Below are 27,100 nucleotides of genomic sequence, written 5' to 3'. Positions count from 1 at the left end.
GTCTGTCCCTCCAGACTTTATACAACACAGGTACTGACAAGATCTTGCCCATGATCACTTTTAATTGTCTATAAGCATATTCCCCTTCCCTCAAATCAGATCATTATTATACATGTACATTTATTACTATAATACATGTGTTATATTATCAATTTGTTATGCACGTGAAAAAAATAAATTTACTTCCATAATATAAAAAGCAGACCTTTAAAAATATAAATATTACAACTCAGGATGCTTTACATGTCTTGCTTTTTACCATCAAAAATCTTATACCTCAAAACAAATGTTATGAAAAATACATACATTACTTTAAAGTCTGTTTTCTTTCATCAAATAAAAGCTAATATTCCTAAATTGAGTCAACTGACAAACACTTTAATAATTAATGTTTTTTAAGCACAGAGGAGAAAGAATTAAGTGGCAACCTTTACCAAAAATGGCCTTGCTAATCATATAATACACAAAATATACTAGAGGTTTTCAATATTTGATGGTTTTGATATAGAATGGATGGATAAAACAATACATGTCCTACCTAGCTGCTGGAGGTGGAAAAGCTAAAGACATTTTTGAGATGTTAAATTTTTGCTTATACTGATGATGATGACTAAGCAAAATGGAAAGATCTACTTTTTTTGTTTTTAGTCTTCTACAGCTAGGGAAACTGTGATAATGTCTTTTCAAGAGGTGTGCCCTTAAATTGCTTCTGTATCTTGAAAAATTATAAATATCAATATTGAGTTTCCAAGTAGTACTATAGGCCTATATATTGCTCTCTTTCTTAGCTTTTGCTTTGACATTAAGGGCTATTTATTGTTGGCAAAAGTTAAGGTATAGCCAGCTAGCTATAATTCCAATCTTTTGGGAGCCAGGAGGTAAGAAGGTGGTGAAAAGACTGTGTTAAGCTATAAATGGAAACAGTTTCTCAAACAGAAAATTTGAAGATTGAACACATTTACCTTCCAATATGCTTACCAAGTTTCCTACTGTAAGCACATTATTGAAATGTTCCGTCATTGGATAATGCTCCATGGCCATGAAAAGAGTATTTAAGACAATACAGATGGTGATGGCCAGGTCAACAAATGGGTCCATCACGACCAGGTTGACAATATGTTTCACCTTTAACCAATATGGTGAACAGTCCCAGATTAAGAATATGTTGGAAAATTTATACCAACAGGGTGGGCATTTCTGTCTGGATTCTTCAAGTTCTAGATTAAAAAAAAAAAAGAACCACCAAAAGATATATTTAATAGATACATATATTTATTTCAGATCCACAAGTCTTCTTTTTCAGTAATCCACACATTTTCATTTGGTACAGAGTCAGCCTCATTTGTATCTAAAAATACTATCGCATTTATTCTTTAGACCCCTGAAGATATTTTTTCAGACATACACATAGGGCAGAGGGAGCAAAGAATAGTTTTTTTCTTGTATGTATTGACAACATGGCTCAATGATTGGCCTGAAGTGAATGGTCTTTTAAATGAAGTTTTTCCATAGGAAAATGAGTTGCAGAAATGTAGATACTGTGTGTAATCCTATGTTAATGTCTGGCTAAGCTGTCATCCTAAGTCTATAAGAGACAGGGTAGGGTTTGATATGAGCCAAGAATCATCTTTTAAATTTGTTTTTGTTCTGTGAAATGACCTGCTCCTCTCCTCCAATCTTGAGAGTATTTTGGATACTATGTTGAAGTCCTAAGCCTAATGGAACAAAAGAGAGGGTCACTGTGACTAATAAGATTAGGAACCTCTAACAAATGCTTTATTCCACATTTTCAAAGAATTATCACACTGGAAAACATTCTTTAGATTTCTAATATCATTGCATTTAAGTAACGTTTTTAAAGTTCCAAGAATATATGAGCAGGTGTAACAAATAATAAATCTTAAATAATACCTATTATATTCTCTTTCTAACATACTGTTTCCAATTTACAAATAGAGATATTTGTTTCAAGTGAGAAAATATAAGTTTACTGAAAATAATTGAACGATAATGGGATGGGTAACAAACCTTCTACTGTATTTGTTAAAATGCTGGCTATACTCATTGCTCTTTGCCTTTGGGAAGGATCTTCTAGAAAGTCCATGGAAACATGGAAAGAACTTGACCTCTTCCTCATCTCAGTTTCGGTGGTTGTTCCCTATAAAGAAAATTCTAATGTATTAAATGATTAACTTGAGCAATATGATAAGCAAATAACCAGATGTGACACAGTGAATTTCATGAAACACATGCATCATGCACTTTCATATTTAGTTGGTGATGGCAGATATTGCTGACTTATTGTATCATTAACCTGGAATATCCAAACTGTCAACCATTCAGTCATACAGCAAAAACTGAGTTTTTTAACCCTCTAATTTCATAATTTTATGAGACATGATGCAATTTTGATACAGTTAATAAATCTATTGAGAGCCATATTTAACAGTTAGCACCAGTTCTGAACTACTAGTAAAAAACTAATAACTTGAAAAGTCATATAAATGATCAGGCATTTTATGTTGAGAAGGTAGCCATTTATTCTTAAAGAAATACAAACGATTGCAACACATGTAGCTGCCATCTCATTACCTGTACACAAGACATAGATGGTCATTGACAACACAAACTGTATGTTAAAAAAGTCACACATGCTGCATGGACAACAGTTTCATCCAGGGTACCAAAGCAATAAGTCATCTAACTCTGACTTAGTCATGCCTCATCATGCTGATATATTTCCAAGTGGTTTCACAGTCTAATAAGAGGCAGCATGTGTTTAGAAATTCCTCATCCTGTATACATTCACAAAAACATAACATACGTTTGTACACAGACAATTCTTTTATCTGTATTAACAATTTGTGTCTCATCATTTAGATTCATTTTGAGAAGACTTATATCAGCATTTATTTTTTAGAAAGACAAATGTGAATAGTAGAAACTTCAAGATAACAATGAAGCTATCTATTGAGGCACAGTGTTCTTCAAAATCTTCTAAAATAAGGCAGAGCTATATTGAAGAATCTGTTGGAAAGATTTATTATACACCCTTTATACTTAAACATAGGAATCATTCATTTACTTTTATACCAAACTTTAGAGGATGGCCTGCTATCTAATCTCAGCATGGGTATATAGCAAATCCTCCAACTGGAGGCAGTAATTTATGATTGTGCCTAAGTTATTCTTAGCAAATTTAATAATTAAATGCATTCGGTGTTATGCAAGAGTGTTGAGGCCTTAAGTTTTAGTTGGTTAGTCTATTAAAGATATTACAAGATGCAGGTGCATTCACAGCTTGACCAACCAGGAATCATTCTCAAAGGTTCCATTCTGTAGAAACACTGGCTGGTGCAGCAATAATGGGCCAGCCATGCCTGAACTATTTAAAACTTCCTTACATTGTCATCAGTAGCTGGCTTATCTATTATCACCTCTGGCAGAAGCTGTCCAACAGGCGATGTAGGAACTGAAGGTCCACCAACCAAGGAAACCACACCATTGCAATCCACAGTGCTGTGCATCTTCCCATTCACTGGAAACACTGCCAGCATCCGGGAAGACCTACTGGTCTGACTCAGGTTACTGTTGCGCCGCTCTCCATGTCGTCGGGGCACAAACAAGGAGTCTCTCCGGCTCTCATTATCCTCAAAGGTGCTGTGCTCATCATCAGCAAAGTCATTCTCTGATCCCACATCCTTTGCTCGCCCTCTAAAGCTGAAAAGGCTTGTTCTGCTATTTCGCCTTGGGGAAAATAGGGAGCCACGGATGCTCAACAAAGACTAGAAGTTTGAAACCAAAAAAAGTACAAGCATATTAATATAGACACTTGGAATGTGCTTTTATTTTGCAAAATTAAGTTGAAGGAGATTCAGTATTCATAACAGGATGTGATTTGTTCCTTTTCATTAACATTCTCATTTTATGTGCTCAAATTAAGTTGGTTTTATAAGAAATTTCTAGACCTTGAGATTATGAATGGGGAGAAGGATCACAATTTAAAGACACTGAAGAAAACTCAAACCCTGAACCAACATTTTCAAGTTCAAAAGCAAACATCCTTAGCACATTACTTTGGACACCATAAACATTCAATAAACATTGGCAGCGTGACCTTCACAAGGCCACATTTGGTCTTATTGCTTTTTCCTTCAAGGAATGCCAACATTTTTCACAAATTGTTTTAGCGCATCTATCTAAAATCACTTTAAATTAATTATTACCCCTATTTCATCTATAAAGCACAGACTTCTGAAATTCAGAGTCATGTGCTTTTTCATAAAGCATATCACAACTGAAGTTTTCAGAAGCACGAATGCTGGTTTATAAAGAAGCATAAAGGCAACATAAAATAACCAAAAAAAGTACTGATCAGCTAGGGGGAAAAGGCAACATAAAATAACCAAAAAAAGTACTGATCAGCTAGCCCTACATCCAAATTTTTTTTTTCATTAAAAAGGTCAAGGAACAGAAAGATTAAATGTCATTAGCTTCAACAGGTATCAGCAGATAGTATCAGGAGGAGAATCCAGTCTTCTGAATTTCAACCCAGTGTTATCCCAACTACACAAAGCTGCAGACTTACATATATGTGGAGTAAAATTTTCTCATAGCTATCTAAAGAAAGGGTAGATTTAAATATAAGAAACATGGCAGTCAATTCAGTTGATGACAATTCATGAATCTGGTTTAATTCTCCCCCTCTTCAGTGTTCTGATTTTCAGTCATGCATCAATGAACTCAGCAGTGCCGTACCTGGTGTGGGGAGGAGTACCTCTTTTCATATGTCAATCGATTCCCTTCGATGGAGAAGCGAAACCCTTTCCTTCTGATGCTGTCTTCAGACTCAGATTTATGGAATTCATCCTCATCTTTCTCTTCCCCACCAGACTGCTCTTTCTGTTTTCTTTTCTTTCTCCGATTTCTTCTTTCCTTAGCACTCTTGGAACTCAACTTGGAGGCTTCAGATGAGCTGTCGGAGAGCCCACCTGCGGCGCTAGGTTCTCTGGAATGCTCTGAGGCAGTTACAGCTGCTGCCTGCTACATTAAGGAGAAATGATTTTAGTATGGCATTAGAGAAGACTTTATCTTCTTAAGCTCAAGTGTTTGCATAACATTTAAAAAACACATTTAACCTGCTGAAGCTGATCTTCCGTAGAAGCAGCTCTGTCTGCAAGTAATAAATGGGACTTTTCCCCCTTTCTATCTAACGAAGGCTTTCAGGGTTAACGTGGTTTTATCTCTGTTAACATTTACTATGTTTATATTATGCTGTACAGGCCACATATTCAAAAGGACCAATCAGGCATCGATAAGAACATAAACTCATATTACTTTTTGGGATTTGAATTACTCTAAAAATTGGTATTTAATTAGCACTGTCTTCTCTGAAAAAGAAACTGTGGCATGGAAGAAAAGTTATTGACTTACCTGAGCTCATACCCAAAGGGAGTAGGAATGAGATAAAGAGCTGAGGTCCTCTCCCCAGTTATTGAAGTTGCGTTATCAAAATATTATCAATGAAGGTGGTAAAATCCCTTTCTTGCCCTCCCCCCCATAATCTTCTTTAAATATATTTTTTTAAATTTTTTTTCAATGTTTTTATTTATTTTTGGGACAGAGAGAGACAGAGCATGAACGGGGGAGGGTCAGAGAGAGGGAGACACAGAATCCGAAACAGGCTCCAGGCTCCGAGCCATTAGCCCAGAGCCTGACGCGGGGCTCGAACTCACGGACCGCGAGATCGTAACCTGGCTGAAGTCGGACGCTTAACCGACTGCGCCACCCAGGCGCCCCATAATCTTCTAACCAGAACACTGGAGAAAAGACAGTCAACATTTTCCACTAAACAAGCCAAGACATTTAGTTCTCCAAATACCAACCCCAGCTTCTTTCACTCAGCACCGGTTCTTGCTGGATACGTGGGCATGGAATGAAAACAATGCTTTTGATCATAGCTTATACTGGTGCTCAGTCAGTACGTTTTGATATTACCTTTGTTCCCAGAGTGCCCTCAATACAAGGACTCTTGCAAATAAATTAATATTTCCCAAACAGCTTTATTCTAAAGTAAAATCAATGAGCTTGTATGTTAAATGAAAAGCATGAGAGAATATAGAAGTGATAGCACAGGCATTTCATTATACAATGAGTATCAACACCTCTCTATAAGAACAAGAAATCCTTAGATCACCTGGTCTCCATAAAATTGGTGACTTTCATATGCCTACTGAATGTTGCTTTGTCATAGAACATTATATTATTTCATCACTTCCTCATTTATTATACAAGGCAATTAAGCCACATTAAAAACAATATATTTTTGGTTAAAGAAAAGACTAGATTATCTTTTAAGAGCCAGATGAACATCTTTATATATAATAACCAACACATTTTTTTTCCCAAGAAAAGATGACTTCTTAGGATTTTCTCCTATACCCATTCAGTGTTTTTTCCTCGAGAAGACTCAGAATCACATTTTCCCTTTTAAAAATCTTAAAACATTAAAATAGCATGAGAGGGTTCCACTGTGGTCAATATTGCAGACATCTTAGAAAAAGAATGAAACTAAATGATCTATAGATGATCAAAATGTAGAAATTATTACTAATCTGCCATCATTACCAGTTTCTCTTAAGTAGAGTCAGTTATCTGTCTCTCACTTTCTCTCCAGTGTTTTTGCAACAACCAAAACAATAAAAAAGAATTGTACCATGAGACAGGACATATTTGATTTTGATGAATTTACCTGAGCTGCCTCCTGTTGCTTTTTAAGCTGCTCAAGCATCTGCTGAAATTCAGCCTCTTTCTGTTCTGCCTCTTCCAAGGTGGCCTGATTCTGTTCCTCATAGGCCATGGCCACCACAGCCAGGATCAAATTTATCAGATAGAATGAGCCCAAGAAAATGACCAGCACAAAAAATATCATGTATGTTTTTCCAGCAGCACGTAATGTCTGAAAATAAAAACATTAGAATTATTTTTTCAGTATTATTTCACTGACTAGTGGCTTTAACTTTTACTTGTATGTCATGTAGGACCCTTGACATAAATAATAATTATGATGGTCACACCCCCTTCTGCCTCCTTGACTGTTTCTTTAACCTCATCCTTTTCCTTCTCCTCTAACTCATGCATTTACATTCAGATCTCCTGGAGGGAATTCTTGGATGCACCAGGAATAAAATGGAATCAAACGAAATACCATAGAGATTCCATCAAAGAGCTGAGCCTGTGATAAAAGTCAAGGAAGACATCAAAGTTATCTTTCTATATCTGCTTATTGATTTTCATCACCTGCCACCTGAGGAATAATATTTGAGTGGGCAGATGGAGCTGAGGGGAAGGTGTGCCTTCTGTTTGAGAGGACCTGTGTCTGGAAATGGTGGAAAATAAGTTTTGAGCCAAAGGGAAACGAGAGGGAATTGCTATCCTGTCATCACTATGCTTAATGTGTTATAATCAATAGGATAAAGAAATTCAAATCTCCCAATTTCAAGTTCTGTTCCTTCTGCTATATTATGCTGTGACTTGGAAGTCAGCACTAAGGTGTTTTTCTTATATGTTTCTACTTAAATGCAGTATGTATCTCTTCAGGTTCTCACCAGTTGATAAAGATTTTCCCAGAAGTCCTGAGTCATCAGTCGAAACAGAGACAAAAAAGCCCAGCTGAAGGTATCAAAGCTTGTGTAGCCATAATTAGGATTTCTACCAGCTTTCACACACATATATCCTTCTGGACATTGGCTATAAATGGGACAAAAGAAAGTATACGAAGTTCTGTTGTCTTTTTATTCTGATAGCATGCTATACTTATAACATTGTCTAGCCAGGAAAATTGGCTGTTTCAAGGGATAGAAGTTATCACAAGAGATAGAGCATGATAAATAATACACATTTCCCAACTTCTGACAACATAATTTTACTAGCCACTTGATGTTATCATTAAAATATTACCTAGCATTTTAAATAATATTTTACAAAACTACTTTCTGTTGGTAATTAGCATTTTAACATATTCTAGTTCATTTTCTCTACTGGGTAGCCTCTAGAGTCATCTGCTAGTTCACATATACTCATCTAAGGGACACAGCATTAAAGCAAAAGTATTATTCCTTGTTTTATGAAACGTAAAAACTTGCCTAACCTTTAAATAATCCCTCACCTTAGAGGTAGCCTGAATTATAGCAAATAAGTATTAATAAAGTATACACACATACACAAACACACACAGATTATTGGCTTACCCTGCATCAGAGCTGTTTCCACATAGTAGGGCATCCAAAAGACCCTCCAGAAAATAATGATACCCTGTTTAGGAAAAAGTAAGTCATATGATGAGTATTTGCATTACACTGCAAAATGAAAGCAAGATGAGGCCCCAACTTTTAGGATTCATAGAATGATTTAAAATATGTTATATAATTCCCTGAAAGACATTGGGATTTGCCATTTCATTTCTCCCTCAAAATACTAGATATTATAGTAAGGGGAATGATTACTTAAGAGAAGAAAGCATTTGTTCTTTATGAGTATAAAATTAGCGATAATTTAGGTGCTAACCTAAAAATTTAAAAAGCATCAAATGTTTTTTTTCTCTTTTTTTTTTAAATTTTTTTTTCAACGTTTTTAATTTATTTTTGGGACAGAGAGAGACAGAACATGAACGGGGGAGGGGCAGAGAGAGAGGGAGACACAGAATCGGAAACAGGCTCCAGGCTCCGAGCCATCAGCCCAGAGCCTGACGCGGGGTTCGAACTCACGGACTGCGAGATCGTGACCTGGCTGAAGTTGGATGCTTTACTGACTGCGCCACCTAGGCGCCCCTCAAATGTTTTTTTCTATTACCCTCGTGAAAAACAAAAATTTCATTCTGTAAAAATAGATAAGCATGACAGAGATTCCTTTGTTTTTCAAAATAGCCACATATTTGAAAACAAAGGGATTATATATTTTCTCTCTACTATGTTTTTAAACACTATTTATAAATGTTTAACAACTGATTATGATTTGCATTCTATCAACTTCCAGATATATTCTGCTTACAGTAAAGGTGCATAAATCAGGTCAGCTACTAAAAGAAATGAAACAAAAAATAATGTTAAATAGTAAAGCTAAAATAATTACTAGAGGTGAATACTATAGTATCTCAAAGCTTTCTTTTGCTGGCAAATTCTTTAGATTCTTTTAATATCCAGTTGAAGTGTCACTTCTGTGAATTGTTCCTTGATATTCTCTATTTCCTGCCCACTAAAGATTGGCAAAATTAAGAACTCCTCTCACTGTGTTACCAGTAATATGTAGCTACTTATATTATTTAAACTCATTGTCCTATATTGTAATTATTTGTTTATAAAAATTATTACTCCTTGAAAGAAAGTTTAATCTGATTATTTCCATATTACTATTGTTGGGACTCAGGAGTCTATCAATAAATTTTATTGAATAAATAAGGACAGGGAAGACAAAAAGAGAAATGTAAGGAATTAAATCATCATTTGAAAAATGTATTCGAATATAGTTGACAATGTTACATTAGTTTCAGATGTACAACATAGTGATTCCATAAGTGTATACACTATGCTGTGTTCACAAGTGTAGCTACCTTCTGTCCTGATATATTGCTATTATGATATCATTGACTGTATTCCTTATGTGGTGACTTTTATTTCTGTGAATTATTCATTCCGAAATTGGAAGCCTATATCTCCCACTCCCTTTCACCCATTTTGCCCAACCTGCCACTCCTACCCTTCTAGCAACCATCAGTTTATTCTCTGTATTTATGCTTTTTGTTTATTTATTAATTTGTCATTGTTTTTGTTGTTTTTTTTTAGATTTCACTTATGTGTGAAATCAGATGGTATTTGTTTTCCTCAGTCTGATTTATTTCACTTAGCATAATACCCTCTAATTGCACTATTGAGTACATACTCAAAGAAAGTGAAAACACTAATTTGAAAAGATATATGCATCCCTATGCTTATTGAAGCATTATTTATAGTAGCCAAGATATGGAAGCAGCCCAAGTGTCCATCAATAGATGAATGGATAAGGAAGATGTGTTGTGTGTATACACACACACACACGCACACACACACAATGGAAATATTACACAGCTATAAAAAAAGGATGAGATCGTGGCATTTAAATAATCATTTTTTTAAGAAAAAAATTTTTGGATTTTGTAAAAAGAAATATTTCCTAGATGTTAAATTTTCAGAGAAATTTGTTCTATGCATAATTCTATAAGGTATACAAAAACCACATAATGGGAAATAACTTTCATTTCCAATGTCTTACTTCTTTGAACATCGACAAGAAAATTTAGACAGAATTCCTTAATTTTTAATTAAAATTAAATGAAGTGAAAAATATGAGAGTTTCTGGATGAATTCTTGATATCAGGTATTTATAAATGAAGTTTTAACCATTAAAGTCAATGATCTAGAAGCTTAATCTGAAGAAAATACAACTTTCAGTCATAATATTTATCTTTAATTTTAATAAATTTAATTTTCTATTACTTTCAAAGACAAACATTTTATTTGTATTTGCATTTAATTAATTAATTTATTTATACAAAATATTTAATATAATTTATTGTCAAGTTAGCTAACATACAGTGTATATACAGTGTGCTCTTGGTTTGGGGAGTAGAATCCCGTGATTCATCACTTACATACAACACCCAGTGCTCATCCCAACAAGTGCCCTCCTCAATGCCCATCACACATTTTCCCCTCTCCCCTGTCCCCCCATCAGCCCTCAGTTTGTTGTCTGTATTTAAGAGTCTCTTATGGTTTGCCTCCCTCTCTGTTTGAAACTATTTTCCCCCTTCCCTTCTCCCATGTATTTGTATTTGCATTTGACTTAAAACAATCTATTCAACAAATGGATTATCGTTAGGCAAAATGATAAGTATGGATTTTTAGAGCTGAAAATAAATCTGATATTTATGATTTCTTTTACTTTGACTCTAAGAGAAGTGGAGTCCAAGTACATATTCACTAGAGAATAAACCTTAAATGACATCTTCATAGTCAGTTCCTTGATCTTAGCCAAGAGAAAAAAATAACAGATTTCAGGGAGTTGATGACAGCAGTAGACTTATTGGCATCGTATGAGTGAATAAAGAACAATTTTATGTATTGCTTTGACACACAAATTCTTAACCTAGAGGTTTCCAACATGTGCAAATTACTTGTTGGCATATCACTAATGTCATGAAAGAGTTAATCTGTATGAATCAAGGTATTTTATATATCTACAATTATAAAAAGATACTGATTTGTTTTTAAAATTATGCTGTCATTACTTTAAGAATTATCCAACTACCAGTAATTTTTTTATGACTAAGTCTACTTGTTCCACACACCCAATCACTAAGGTTTTCTTTCTTTGATTTTTTTGTTAAGAATTACTCATCACCTTCAAATAATAAACACCCATCTAAAGTCTAAGTTTCATATATTTAATATTTTTCTTTAAAAAGGACATTCCTTTTTCCTGTGAATCATGTTCTGTCTCTGCTCTTGTAACATTGCTACTGGTGAATACTAAAACCAAATAAAAGAGAAAATTTTACTTACTTTCTTTGCAGCTGAATTCTTTAGCTCCCATATAATGATATAACACACAATGGCACTTGGAGTCAAAATTAGAATAGTTATCAATAAAATAATTAAAGGTATGTGCAAACCAATGGTCAGGTGATTACGAGATCACAACCCGCTATGCAATCATTTTAAGAAAATCTTTCATGCCTTGGTGGAAGGCAGGTCAACAATGAAAAAATAAATCTACATAACAATTCTTACTTGAATCTTGAATATACGATTTCCAGTCAAACTCAGTGTGAGTTTCATTGACAAGTGTGCCATTGTAATTCATGGTTACATTCTTCTCTATAGTGTGTTCCTCCAGGGAAGCATTGGTGGGAGGCCATTGCACACATTTATTCCGCAGGTTGCCCATGAACAGCTGCAGCCCAATCAGTGCAAACACGCTCAGACAGAACACAGTCAGGATCATGACATCGGAGAGCTTCTTCACTGACTGGATCAGGGCCCCCACGATGGTCTTCAGGCCTTAAAGAAAGAAGGCTATAACTATGGAGACTTAGAACATTGGAAATAACAAAAGGCCCACACAGTTTTCTTGAAAACATAGATTCCATGCATAAATTTGAACATAATTGCAATGCCAGTGGAAGAACAACACTTCCTGGGAGGCTGAAGTGCTAAGGAAATGAACTCCAGAAACATAAAGATCCAAACAACAACATGAAGATCATCTTCCATTATGTCGAGAGAGAATAATGGGAGGTTTATGATCTTCATGAAGGGTTTTGTATTTCTCCATTTTGCTAATGAAACTCACCCCATACTTTCATTAGGGTTAGTTATCCATTTTAAAACAAGTTACCTGAATACATATTTTACAATGCCTATTTATAAGTAGGAAAAGTTTTGCTATAACTCGGGAGGAGGTTTAGGATATAATTGGACTTGAAGATAATAAATCCTCCGTACAGACTCATGCTATTCTTCATTATCTTATTTCCTTGCCTTTTAAAGCATTATTAGGATTTACATTGTACATACAATATCATCAATACCTACAATGAACAAGAAATTACAAATTGGTACATTCAGTTGGGACCAAATCCCTGGTACAACTGACAATGGAGAGAAAAATACATGACATCTCTAAGGGCAAATCACACATGGACTATATACTGCATTATCTCATGCTAAACTCCTACGCTGATAAAAAGTGAAAAAACATAAAAACTTATGTCCAATAATAAGAATCATTTCCTATAAAACACTTGATTTTGATAATGATTTTGATTATTTTATTATGACTCCTGAATTTCTGTAATGTTGACTGTCAAGCAAAGAAGATGTTGCTGAAAAGACATAATGGATAGGCCCCGGATGTTTAACCTAGCTCTCACCTGGAATGACTGAAATTGTTTTCAGGGCTCGGAGAACTCTGAATGTTCTCAACGCTGAGACATTGCCCAGGTCCACGAACTCTGTCACGTATCTGTAATAGGGAGTTCACACACAGACACAATAACAGGATACAAAGAAAGAGCTGTAGGTACAAGGAGCCTTATGGTTCACACCAATCACTCCTTACCTGGAGTTACAGAAATAGTTTTCAAAGCTCTCAAGACTCTGAAAGTTCGAAGAGCTGAAAAATTGCCTAGGCTTACAAATTCTGTTACATACCTGTAGAATTAAATCAGAGTTATTCAAGATTTAGGCAGGATTTATATTATTTGCTTGGGTCTTTTATAAAGACCTTCTTGGTGATTCTAAATGATAATATCGTATGTAGCAATTTAGAAATTAGAGTCAACTGCTATGGTTTTCTTTACTCACATCATTTAAGGCCGTTTGCTGTACGTAAACTTCATAAAGTGTATAATCCTGTTGCTACGTTGGCTAGCAATATAATCAACATCTTGTGTAACTGAGGAGAATTAAATCAATAGAAAATTAAATCTTGGCTGTTGTTTCAGGGTTTCAGTTAGAATGAACTATGTGAAATCACCTAAGAGAAATTTAGGCAGGAAAAGGCAGATTGCCTTACTAACTATCTGGACATGAAAAGGTTTTCCTAGTGTAACTCCTAAGTGAAAGTTAGGCAAGTTCAGAACAAGATCTTATGATCTGCTATTATTGCTACTTTGTTTTCAAAAAACAGTTGTCCCAATATGCTGTCTTTTGAACGGTGCCCCGAGGGAATGGTGAAGAGTTGGCTCATCTGGACGAGACATGGAATTAAAGATGAGACAGGCAGCATTTGTAGACCTCCGTATGTCATTCCTACTTCTGATCCTATCTACCTCGCTGTGCCTGTAGGAGGCCAAGAAGTCAGCTCCTGAAGGAACGCTGAGGGCAAGTGGGCATGGGCCACCATCCTCCACACATATTTCACCTACTTCCGAATGGCCTTCGATTCCTTTTCTGAATCTCTTCTTCCTTGGGAAAGTTTACCACAAGAAAAAACAAGGACAGGGATGAAGAAATTGTGCATATTACCGAGTGTATCTGGATGGAAGATGAGGATAAGAAGGTTTATGTAGAGGGTAATGAGATGAAGAAAATCATAAAGGGAAAGAGGAGAAGAAGAAATGGGATCAGGTGAGGAATAGGAAGAGACAGAATGTGTCTGCTCATAAGTCTTAAAGATCAATTTGCTGATGAAATAATAATTTACTATATTAAATACATAATATATTAAGGACCTCATTTTTTCTATTAGTTTGATCTGTCAGAAATTTTGGATGCTCAGAGATAGTTATATTATTCTACCAAACTAATAAAAGAAGACAGAGAGAATACGTAACACGGGTAAGCTCAGTGAAAATTTGTGCAGCCAACAGAGTGGTTTCTGACTCTAATTTTTAAAAGCCATTTTCACATATGTATTCTGAATACACCTGTGCCTTCAAATTGTGTGCATGTGGGAGGGACTTGTGTGTCTGTTGAACAAGTGGCATGTATGAAATCTGCTGACATATTTCTTACATGTGGAAATTGTAACTTCAACCGCTGCAGAGGCTGTGTGCCCAAGTGAAATGTCACTTGGACCTCTGTTGTGCTAAACAAAATCAGGAGCTTAAATGTATACATCACACCAAAATATTTTTCGGTTAAAGCAAGCTTAGTCTTTAAAAACATAAGCACTCATAGAAAGCCCAACCATATTCTGCCTTGAAGATTCAAAAAGGCACTTACGCAAATGTAATGACAGTGAAGTCGAGCCAGTTCCATGGGTCCCGAAGGAAAGTAAAATCTTCTAAACAGAAACCCCTTGCAATAATTTTTATAAGTGATTCAAAAGTATATATTCCTGTGAAGGTGTACCTGGAGGCAAGCATCCAAAAAAGACTTGATAAAGCAATAATTTTCTTTTATAGCATATCAATTTCTTATCACTCTGTCAGTGGAAGAGATGAACATTAAAAAAGGGAATCTAAGTAGGTGGATGTTATTTTCATGAAAATAAAACATATCCCTAAATTTAAATTCCTTCCCTCCCATATGAAGGGTTGTTTTTTGAGGGTCCTAAAAGTGGAGTGAGAAATACAAGCTGTATGAAGTCTATGTGGCTACTGCTTGAAATGTCTTGGTATTGACATAAGTGAATAGAACCTCCTGAGAATTATCCAGTACATTCATGTAATGGAGTAGCCAATCAATACTATTGCAGAAGCATAAAATGATATTCCTTTAGAAAGTAAAAAACTAATTTCAATCATGTTTAATGAATGAGAGAACATTGACAAATTAGCAAGTCTTGTGGTTTTCCCTTTCTAGAAGATAAGACAGTTCACTAACTTGGAAAAAGGATTTTGTTAACATCCAATAGGATAATTCTAGGGTCTTATGAGGTAAAATTTAATTTAGAATAAAATGTTGGGCTAATTCAGAAATGTACATGTTTCCAAAGTTTTAACCTTCTACTCAGAAGTTAGAGAACAAAATTACAGAAACCAGTGGGACTGAAGACCTATGGGTCTAACATGTTAACTTCAACACCTTAGGAATTCTTTGTATATAAATTTTATTACATCCTGTTTGGATCTCTGTTTCTTTTATAATTGGTTCCAACCTGGAAGTGTCCAGGTAGAGAAGAGGCTCTTGGGAATACCCTCGTGGTTTTGTTTTCAGGGTCAGCAGCCACAGAGCAAAAGAGGTTACAACCTGGGCAGGATGAAGAGCCCTGGCAGAAATTAACACAAATCCAGCCTCTCTGCCATAGAGGTAACCCAGAACAGAGTCATCAGTGCAGTTAGTAATGCTTTAAGTTTCCACAAACACTACCCTTTCACTTCAGTTAGTTTAACCCTCAGTTTAAATGGAATTTTCAAGTTGTAAAACCCCAAATTTGGGGATTTTTTTTTCAGTGAATTTTTTGATGACAGCACTTGAAACTGATTTAGGCCTGACAAGAAGTAGATGTGCCTGATGGAAATGAAAACCCAATGAGGATCAACATTGTCTTCTCACGGCATGTGTAACATTCCCTTGTAAATTCTGAACTCATTGAATTCATCTGGAAATTTAATTGGAGTCAAGGTTTACCATATTGGCTCTCTTCTGCAATTGCTTTCATCACATTTGCTTTGGCCACTGTAGATCCTAAAGGAAATACGGTGAGTGTCTGAGAATATTGGCCTTCTGATAACCATCAAATACAGGTGAAAGACAGATATTAGATCCAACAACACCACCAGGCCTGAAAGCAAATGTCATTTGTCTTCCTGCTTTGTACTTGTGCCTAGAGATGGCTTTAATAAAAATATTCTTCAGTTTTATTTAGAAGGTACACTGAGGCATAGTTTCAAAATCTGTATCTATATATAGATATAAATATACATGTCTATATGTCTACATATCTATATAGTCATATTTATAACACACACATACACATAGTAGGTGGTTTCAACATAAATTGAACTTACTCTACATTCTTTGTCCAGTCAGGAGGATTACTCATTGTCATAAACACACAGTTCGTCAAAATAGTGCACATAATTAGCATGCTGAATAATGTAGATTATTGTTAAGGAACACGCAAAAGAAAATCCAAATTCACGTATTATATTATATAAAACAAACATTGAAAGATTAAACTGCAGTTTAGCCAGGATACAGTGACTAATACACTGTGGGTAATTATCTAATTTCTTCAAATTTCAGTTTTGTCATTTGCAAAATGTGGGTAATAATATCAACCCTCAGAGTAGTACTATAGATTAAGTGAGATAGTGTACAGTGTGTTGTATAGATTAAGTGAGATAATGTATAATGTTTATATAAGTATAAAGTATTGTTTTGATACTATTACTGAACCAATATATTTGCCTCCCAGAGGAGTTTAGTGGGAAAGCTGTGCAAAGTGGAGTAGTACAGTTTTTGGGCAGAGAAGCCTGATTTGAATTAATTCAGGTGGCTAAAATAGCAAATTGTTAAGGAAGGCACATATAAGCAATACTGTAATTTCTTAAGTACATATTATATATATATATATTTTTTTTTAATGTAAAAAAACCCCACGTAGTCAGAGTACAGCATGGTCCTGGGTCAGGTTGCTCTATTTTGACTGAGTTTGAACAAGCTCAGCAGCACTGAATACAAGTAGAAGTGAAAATCCCCAAAGGCCAGGACTTAATGTGACATGAATGTAATTAAAATTCAACATAAAAGTGATCTTGGGCAATTCACTCAGCCACTCTTGCCACGGAATCTTATGTCTCCAGTGACTTTCATACAAGGTAGCTAATCAAGTGTAGACTTGGCCGGTTTCAGGTGCAGATGAAATTTGTTAAAATGTGGAAGGTTCTTGGAACAGGCCTATATATTAGTAAATATGATCCAAGTGTTAGCTAAAACAAATGACTAAGACATAACAGAGCTGAAAGGGACCTTGAAAAAAACAACTAGTCTAATCACTACATTTCAGAAATCAAAGAAATAAGGCCCAAGCTCAAGGGAAATTAGATAACTTGGCTGAGGACTAGAACACAAGTTTCCTGCCTTCATATCCAATATTCTTTCCACTACAGTTAACTGCCCAAATAAAAATTTTCCAGAAGTGAAAAAGGAAGTTTTCATCAAATGACCACATGATGGCACTAGGAATACAAACTAGGATAAGGTAACCTCCATAAACATAAGAACCTTGAACATATTATTTGTTTCAAATCTTCTAATAATTAAAAATGGCATATTTATGCCACTAAGGAATCTCTTGCCATCAGGTTAAAAGTAGAAATGGCCTTTTCAGTTTTATAATCTTTTTTTAAAAAAAATCAGGTATCATGCATTTATGAAAATTATAACAGTATTTCTACATTTATCATCACCAAAGCCATCAAATGAGACATAATCAGAAATAAAGTTTTTGCCAATGATATGAATACCTAAATTTAGTTGGAGTCCTTTTTAACACCAATGGAAATTGCAAAGTCAAATCCCTAAAGATCGTTTGGTAATATAATCTCAGCTTCTTTCATTAACTTCCAGAGTCGTTACTAAGCAATCCGTTTTACATGACAGAGTCATAATTCAATGACTTACATTTGAAATTCAGCCAATATTTCCATATTTCCTCATGAATTTCATTTGGAAAGTTCAAGAATTAACTAAATATTGGCCAAAGCCGCCTGAAATTCTCCCATAGAAAATATACTTAAAGGTTTATTCTAAGGTAAACTAAAATGCTTTATCTAATAGGTATGTCTAAACTTGGCTCTAGAAATATATTTCTCTGTTATTATATAATTACTTATTGCAAATTCTAGATAATCACAAATTTTGTGGTAAAGATGGTAAAGATACATACGGCCATCTAAAATTAGATTTGTAAGACTCAATCCATACAAGTATTTTTAGGAAGATATATATATCTGTATATAAAGTGTTAAAGGCTAGGTATAATATATATTTGAAAGATAAATATATATGTGCATATATATATGCATATATATAATGTTAAAGACTTTGTAAGTTTCAGTGACATATCTATGACCAATAAACTGTAAGAATAAGGCTTATATGACAAAAGATACAAAATGAGAGTAATAAAAGCCACAGAACATGGACATTTCCCAAGCTAATTTTATATTTAGCTACAAAGCACTTATAGATTACACACATAGTTACTATTGATCATTTCAAAAGGATATGAATGTACCAAAATCTTAATAGCTATTTTCCTAAGAGGATTGAAGGGAGTTAAAATGTACAGGGCAGAGGTGGCACTGAACCGGAAGATGGCCTTCCCTTTATTCAATACTATAAAAGTCTGTAAGACAGGAACACAACATACAAGTATAAAAGTATAAACCATTTAAACTCTATTGCCTACTTCTGTTATTTGTCATAATGAATTATTCCAATGTTGCAGCTTTTAAAGTACACCATGCAGACAAACGGTTACTTTTACAGGACTGTTAGAGTCCTTTAGAGAGGACATTCAATGGTGTCATCTACCTTTTACCTGATACTTACCTGCAATTTTATCATACATAAGGTATTTGGTCAAGAGAATTGGTTTATTTTGTTAATATCTTAAACATCTGACTTGAATGAAAGTCTTAAATGGGTGCGTATTTTATTTTTTTCTAAAATTCTTAAGACACTACATTTCTTTATAGTGATTTCAGCTTTCCCAATTCGAATATCTTGAAAATTAATCCTATAGAATGCAAAATCATTCAATAGAACTAGTACTTTTTTCAAAGTTATTTTTAACCATTTATTCTTAAAATAAATCTTATCATCTATTGGTAATAGGAAATAAAAACAGCCACCATAAGACCCGCTCTTGAGCTAGATGGACACAATCCAATAATTGATTTTTGGAAGCCAAGCTCCTTGGAGAGAATCTGTTGACTGGGAGTGCTAAATTCTGTATTGGGATTTCTGAGTTAGCTGACACATTGAATTCTAATCCCAATTGACTGCTCATCTCATGTAGTGCTTTTTTAGTATGAAGGAAAAGCTCAAAGCCCCTGAAGAATTTAGGATCCATGAACGTGAATGGAATTGCATTCCAAATATTAGATATATTTGAGAGCAATTAGCAATGTTCAGGCAAAAAAAAAAAATAAAGTAACAATACACAATAGCATAAATAACATAATGAAGGATTCTGACTCAGTGTTTCTTAAGGCATTTACTAATAATAACATAACATAAAATTTACCCTCCTAATCATTTCTAAATGTATTGTTTGGTACTGATTTTTAAAAAGAATGTATTATATGGCTTATTATAGTAAAGTACCTTAGCATCTTTTAAATCTAATTAGTTCAATAAAAATTTCATTACTACAACTCCTCAGGATAACATTCACTGCATGAAGTGACTTCAAAACCGAAGAAAAAGTTCAAAATTGGTGGTGGAGGAGAAAAGGCTGATAAGTAGCGTCTAGTTTGAAACAGTCTTCTCTTTACAACCCAAGACTGTAGAAAATTTGATTTTGTGCCTCAGAACATATTTCAAAACATAACATTTTGACTGGTTCAGGAATGAAATTCTATATATGAAATATCACTTTAAAGATACATTTATATGAGTCTAACTCTTCATACATTAGTGCTGGTCATAATTATCACTTAGCTTTTCATATATAGTTACCAAACTCAGTAACATTTATTGAGCCCCTATATGATAAGGTGTTAATATTATGAGCATTGCAAACACCTGGACGGTAGTATGGAACTAGTTTTAGGTCCAACTATTAACTTAGTTTATTCCAGTGCAAATAATGTATATTAACTAATTAGCACAATACTTGCAAAGCTCTGTACTAGAGTTTACACAGAAAACAAAGACATGTAAGTCATGACCCCACGAAGTATATATAGTAGTGAATGTTCAACTATCTCAGCTAATAGAAGAAAGTCTAGAAGGATAATTTATGTAGAGCAAAGCTGTCCATTAGAAATATTATGTGAATTACAAATTTGAGTCCATACGTGATTTTAAATATTCTGATAGCTATATTTTTAAAAAGTAAATAAGCAGGTGAAATTAATAATTTTTAACCTAATATATCCATTATATTATCATTTTGTGCAACCAATATTAGAAAATTTGAGATACTTTACATCCTTCTTTTCATACCAATTCTAAGTCTTTGAAGTCTGTACTCACCACATTTAAAGCACTAGACCCACACTGGGGCAATGTCTACTGCATTTGGCAGCACAGACCTAGATGTAAACCATGCATTGTAGTGCTAGTTCAGACTCTCTTCAGCAAGGTAAAAATCAATTCTGATTTTGTTTTATTTTATTTTATATTTTATTTTTTTAAATTTTTTTTAACATTTATTTATTTTTGAGACAGAGAGAGAGCATGAACAGGGGAGGGTCAGAGAAAGAGGGAGACACAGAATCTGAAAAAGGGTCCAGGCTCTGAGCTGTCAGCACAGAGCCCAACGCCGGGCTCGAACCCACGGACTGTGAGATCATGACCTGAGCCGAAGTCGGACTTAACCGCCTGAGCTACCCAGGCGCCTCTCAATTCTGATTTTTTTTTTTTAATTTTTTTTTTAACGTTTATTTATTTTTGAGACAGAGACAGAGCATGAACGGGGGAGGGGCAGAGAGAGAGGGAGACACAGAATCGGAAGCAGGCTCCAGGCTCTGAGCCATCAGCCCAGAGCCCGACGCGGGGCTCGAACTCGCAGACCGTGAGATCGTGACCTGGCTGAAGTCGGACGCTTAACCGACTGAGCCACCCAGGCGCCCCTCAATTCTGATTTTATTTTATTTTTTTTTCAACGTTTTATTTATTTTTGGGACAGAGAGAGACAGAGCATGAACAGGGGAGGGGCAGAGAGAGAGGGAGACACAGAATCGGAAACAGGCTCCAGGCTCCGAGCCATCAGCCCAGAGCCCGACGTGGGGCTCGAACTCACGGACCGCGAGATCGTGACCTGGCTGAAGTCGGACGCTTAACCAACTGCGCCACCCAGGCGCCCCTCAATTCTGATTTTAAAGGCAAACCAAGAAAAACAGGCAAACACCCTGCTATTCAACAGCTTGACAATCTGGAAAGTAACAGTAGGAAAATATAAGTAGATTTTTTTTTTAAAACTTAAGTAGTTATTAAGAGTGTAGACTCTGGAGTCAGGGGTCTGGCTCAAGTGTGGCTCCATAGCCTTCCAGCAGTGGGATCCTAGACAAGTTACTTCATTTCCGTGACTCATTTGCCTCATTTGAAAAAATGGGAATAAATATACTTAGCTCACAAAGTTGTTGTGATTCCAATTCAGTAGAGATTCTGATGCCTAGTATTGTGTATTTTTAGTAAATAACTCAGGTGATTCTTCAATAGCAGGGCTGTGAATCTGTGTTTGTTAACAGGTAATTTTTAAAATTGCCCGAATTGTCAATGATTATGTTGTATGCATGCGTTAAAATCCTTCCCCCTGACCTATAATAACAATATATAATAATAACAATTATAAAAGTTTGGTAGGAATTGCTATTTATGAATCTGTGCTTGTTACTATCTAGTGATTTTGTTTCTGAGTTTTTATTTTATTTTATTTTAACATGAAATTTATGGTCAAATTGGCTTCCATACAACACCCAGTGCTCCTCCTAACAGGTGCCCTCCTCAATGCCCATCACCCACTTTCAGCTACCTCCCACCCCCCCCATAAACCCTCATTCTCATTTTTTAAAAAATGTTTAATGTTTATTTATTTTTGAGAGAGAGAGAGAGAGAAAGGGAGAGAATGATCAGGGAAGGGGCAGAGAGAGAGGGAGACATAGAATCCAAAGCAGGCTCCAGGTTCTGAGCTGTCAGCACAGAGCCTGATGCGGGGCTTAAACTCACAAACTATGAGATCATGACCTAAGCTGAAGTCGGCTGCTTAACCAACTGAGACACCCAGGCGCCCCTATTCTCAGTTTTTAAGAGTCTCTTATGGTTTGGCTCTCGTCCTCTCTCTTTTTTTTTTTTCCTTTCCCTCCCCCATGGTCTTCTGTTAAGTTTCTCAGGATCTACACTATGACCCAGCAATAGCACTGCTAGGAATTTACCCAAGGGATACAGGAGTGCTGATGCATAGGGGCACTTGTACCCCAATGTTTATAGCAGCGCTTTCAACAACAGCCAAATTATGGAAAGAGCCTAAATATCCATCAACTGATGAATGGATAAAGAAATTGTGGTTTATATACACAATGGAATACTACTTGGCAATGAGTTTTTAGATAGTTGATTTGTTTATAATTTTTTATCCAAGGTGGACATTGAATTTAACAAGCCATACTTTTCCAGTCTCCTTTTCTTTTTTCTTTTCTTTTCTTTTTTCTTTTCTTTTCTTTTCTTTTCTTTTCTTTTCAAAGTTTATTATTTTTATTTATGTTGAGTGAGAGATAGAGAGCAAGAGGGGGAGGGGCAGAGAGAGAGGGAGACAGAATCTCAAGTAGGCACTGCACTGTCAGCACCGAGCTTGACACTGGGCTCGAACCCACGAACTATGAGACCATTACCTTAGCTGAAGTCAAGAGTAAGATGTTTAACCGACTGAGCCGCCCAGGCACCCCTCCAGTCTCTTTTTCTGAAGATGTCCACTACCTTTTCTTTCAATCTAGGGGCCATGTTACTTAAAATAAATAGTTCAAATTTAAGGTCCAATTTCATATTTATCTAAACATTATCAAAAAATTACCAAATAACAGGACTGCCTCTAAATATACAGCATTTGCCTGCCCTTAAAATAAACACAGTGGCAAAAGTAACAGAGGAAGGTTAGCAATGATCATGAACAAGAGAAAATGTAGAAAACACTATTGGTTGATTGAATTTATGCGTTAGCTTCAAAATTTAAAACAAGCAATTTCAACTTGTATATATACTGGGCTCCAAAAATATATTTGGAAAACAATTATTTGAAACTTTGAATATATTTTCCCACAGAAGAATATATACATATACATACATAGACACATATACATGTATATTTACATACACTCAAAAGCCGATGTAACTCTTAATGAAATGGAATTCTGTATTAATGGTACTGTGAAACTTTATCACTGTGTATAAGAAAATGTGACTCTGCAAATGGCGAAAGAATTCCAAGTTGGGCTGCAACTAGCCGTCACCCCTTGGCTCTGTCTTCCGCGAGAAGTGGAATCAACCTTCTTATAGTTCTAAGCTGCTAATTTGAGAATGGGTTCTAGAAAGAGAACTATGTGGCAGAGGAGATACGTTTCAGAAGTTTGGGGTATAAAGAACTTCATAGAAAGTCAAGAGATTTCTATTAGTGTGCAGCTCTGGGAACATTTCTCATCTGGATCAATGCCATGACATCTAATTGTTCTTTTTCTCTTGTGGGTGTTCTAAACGATCTTACTTACTTCTCTGTCTATTTTGTGATAACCTCTAGATTCAGGCCAAGATTTTCCTCCTTTTCTGGCTCACTGGGGAAGGGGAAGTTTTCATACAGGTTTACCACCTGACTGAAGGGAGCATGTAATATTTAATAATTATTTTCTCGGGGTGCCTGGGTGGCTCAGTAAGTTAAGGGCCCAACTTTGGCTCAGGTCATGATCTCACAGTTTGTGAGTGCAAGCCCCAGTCGGACTCTGTGCTGACAGATCAGAGCCTGAATCCTGCTCCAGATTCCATGTCTTCCCTTCTCTTCGCCCCTCCCCCTCTCAAGCTCTGTCTCTCCCTCTCTCAAAAATAGGTAAACATTAAAAGAAATTTTTTTCACTCCTGGTCTTATTCTATTTTTCCCTTTAGGCTAGGGATAATCAGCTTAAAGAATAGCCTGTGGCACCTGTCCGCCTGTGGCCCACCCAAGCTTCAATATCTGGCCTTCACCTGATTACACATGTGGTCTTTAAGCCAGGGATCACAAGCCAAAATGCCCACTGAGGCTGGGTGGTGGGAGGTCCCTATCAATTTTTGATGTGCGAATCAGTGATGCCACATATTATAAGAGAAATCCTAAATATACATGATTATAAATGCATGCATGTATGCATGAATGTGTGTGTGTAATCTCTTGGTTTATACATCTTGGAAACTAATTCAAAATAAACATTATTGCATGAGTCTAGCAAAATCTATCTGTGGGCTCAATATCTCACAGTCAGTCAGGTTTTTTAAAAAAATCTCTGCTTTAAGCCCATGCAAAACAGAAGAAGAATTTGTACCCAGGAAAGAGTCTGTAAAATTGCTTGTCCCTTGGCTTTAGCTCCATGGAATAATGGGGGTGGGGCCAGTGCAGGAGATGACCCTACAGGAGATGCCCAGCTGGGCTCTTATCAGCCAGGTTACAGCTGCCTCTGCTTCTGCCTCAGAGAAGAAAAACTATAACACAGGCGCAAATAAAATCTGGGGGTCAAATATTTCCCAGTCCGTATCTTTAGCCTATACCATGGCTGTGGTACCTTATTATATGCTCAATTTTTCTTTGACTAGAGGGGACTAATTTGAGGTCCAGTTTTATCACAGACTTGCTATGTGAGAACTATGAGCAAACTGTTCCCTGCTGATTTCTACATCTGAATAGAGAAGATGTGAGTGCCCATAATCAATTCTAAAGTGCCATATAAATACAAGAATTAAAGGGTTAAAAGTGTGTGTTTGTCTGGTTCTCAAATACATACATATACTAACACTTGAGCATTTGAAAGCAAGATCAATTTTTATATTGGAAGTTTGTTGCTCCATCTTTCCTCCCAAATTTCATATTCAGAAAACAATGCCATCAGCTTATTCTTGTCTGACACTTGGGCACCTCCAAAATAGATTCAGCTCCCACCTATTATTCTGTCTTCATTGTAAAACATCTAGACTAAACCTTCATCAAGACTCCCAACTTGATTGGGGTACCTGGGTGACTCAGTTGGTTAAGCATCTGGCTTCAGCTCAGGTCATGATCTCACAGTTCATGACTTTGAACCCCGCAATGGGTTCTGTGCTGACAGCTCAGAGCCTGGAGTCTGCTCCAGATTCTGTGTCTCCCTCTCTCTCTGCCCCTCCCCTGCTTGTGCTCTCTCTCTCTCTCTCAAAAATAAGGAAACATTACAAAAATTTTTTTAAAAAAGACTACCACCTTGATCTTTAAAAACATAAAGTGGACCATGTGACTCCTCTACCCAAAGCCTACTTAGAATTCATTTTGCCCTTAAACTTCAAACTCTTTAATATGCACTACAAAGTACTTTTTTTCTAACCCTGGCCCACCTGCCCAACCACATCTTATTCTCTTACTACTTATTATAGAGGCACATAATTTAAGTTTCCTGAATCTGTCCTCTTTGGAAAAAAAATAAAAGGTATTTATCACCCTATATTATCTGGTGGGAAATATAATTGTCTAATTATTTTTGAACTTGATCCAAACCTACCGTATCTCAGAATTTTGGTTTTTACCAAGGCAGGGGATGTCCCTGATTGAGAAGAAATAGTGAAGTGACAAGTCAGGTTTGGGAAATACTGCCAACTGAAGAGACGAGGAGTCCAGCTTGCAAAGTGGCATGAGTAGAGGGCAGGAACAGCAGTGATGGGCTTATATGTATTCCATAACAGACTTCTCTTTTCCATTGGTATTATCAGTGCAAAGACTGCAAACCAGAAGCAGCATGGCAATGGGCCACGGAAGCTGACAGATCTGTTTTAAATCTAGTGTCTGTTACTTAATAGCTTTTGTGATCTTAGGCAAATTACTTCACCTCAGTTTCATTATTTTAAAATAAAGACAAGGGTTATCTGGGAAGGACATGGGGATTAAATAAGAACTGTAAATATCCTGATACATAGTGCATAGAGTACAGAGCCATTATTTTTGCCTGCCTGGCACGCCTTCTTCTGTGGTCTACACCTCTTCCTTTGAGAGAACACCTCTCCACTGCCTGCCCACATGACTTGGGTGGAGCCGACCCACCCCTTAGCATGTTGACCACCCCTTAGGTCAACATGTGGCACTAACCTGGTCAATGAGATCATCACATACCCTAGGCTACAGTAATTGATTCAGAGGAGGTCATGTGAACTAACTACAACCAATTCCAGGACTTCTGCTAGAGCTTTTGAAGAAAAGTGAGCTCTTTTTCTTGGGGTTATTAGGCTGTAAGCTGTTAGCTTGGTGCCACTGGTGGCTATTTCTGTCATCTTGTGGGAAGAGCCAGCCTGTGAATGCAGCCAGCATAGGAAAAAGTAGAGCCAAAAATAAAAAAGAACTGAGTCCTGACATTGTTCTTTCAGGTGCTGGATCCTTTGATATTAACATGAGATTTACCCCACAAATACATTTATTGATTGATTAATTAGTTAGCTTCTTTGTTTTCAAAAACTAGTTTTTGTTAGATTTTTATCACTCTCAGTTGAAGGGTTTCTTACTAATATAGCTGGTACTTAATAAATGCTAGCCATTATTTTACTACCACCATCATCTGGGATTGTTTCTGAGACAGAGATGGGGAGATGACAAAGAAGAACGGGGCATAAGGAAGAAATAATGGATGAGGAGGAGAAAGATTTGGAAGTCAACTATAGTGCCTTGGATGTAAGAGAGAGCCTTGGATGAC

The 27,100-nt window shown here is 36.0% G+C and overlaps 1 protein-coding gene across 1 annotated transcript in view; it reads right to left on the bottom strand.

Annotated features, from left to right (window-relative positions):
- LOC125173567 (sodium channel protein type 1 subunit alpha) overlaps positions 1-27,100 on the bottom strand; it is a 130,487-nt gene that overhangs the window by 52,822 nt on the left and 50,565 nt on the right. Inside the window, exons 3-14 of the mRNA XM_047872851.1 lie at positions 18,716-18,834; positions 16,490-16,579; positions 14,760-14,888; positions 12,965-13,056; positions 11,823-12,092; positions 8,250-8,313; positions 7,608-7,749; positions 6,752-6,958; positions 4,759-5,043; positions 3,438-3,785; positions 2,029-2,158; positions 979-1,217 (exon numbers count right to left, since the gene is read on the bottom strand). Of these exons, the coding sequence (XP_047728807.1) occupies positions 979-1,217; positions 2,029-2,158; positions 3,438-3,785; positions 4,759-5,043; positions 6,752-6,958; positions 7,608-7,749; positions 8,250-8,313; positions 11,823-12,092; positions 12,965-13,056; positions 14,760-14,888; positions 16,490-16,579; positions 18,716-18,834 (2,115 nt within the window). The remainder of the gene's footprint in view (positions 1-978; positions 1,218-2,028; positions 2,159-3,437; positions 3,786-4,758; positions 5,044-6,751; positions 6,959-7,607; positions 7,750-8,249; positions 8,314-11,822; positions 12,093-12,964; positions 13,057-14,759; positions 14,889-16,489; positions 16,580-18,715; positions 18,835-27,100) is intronic.

Source organism: Prionailurus viverrinus, chromosome C1, assembly GCF_022837055.1.
Source record: "Prionailurus viverrinus isolate Anna chromosome C1, UM_Priviv_1.0, whole genome shotgun sequence".
Classification (NCBI taxonomy): domain Eukaryota; kingdom Metazoa; phylum Chordata; class Mammalia; order Carnivora; family Felidae; genus Prionailurus; species Prionailurus viverrinus.
Note: the sequence above shows the minus strand (reverse complement) of the source record. Positions and strands in the feature narration are given on the sequence as shown.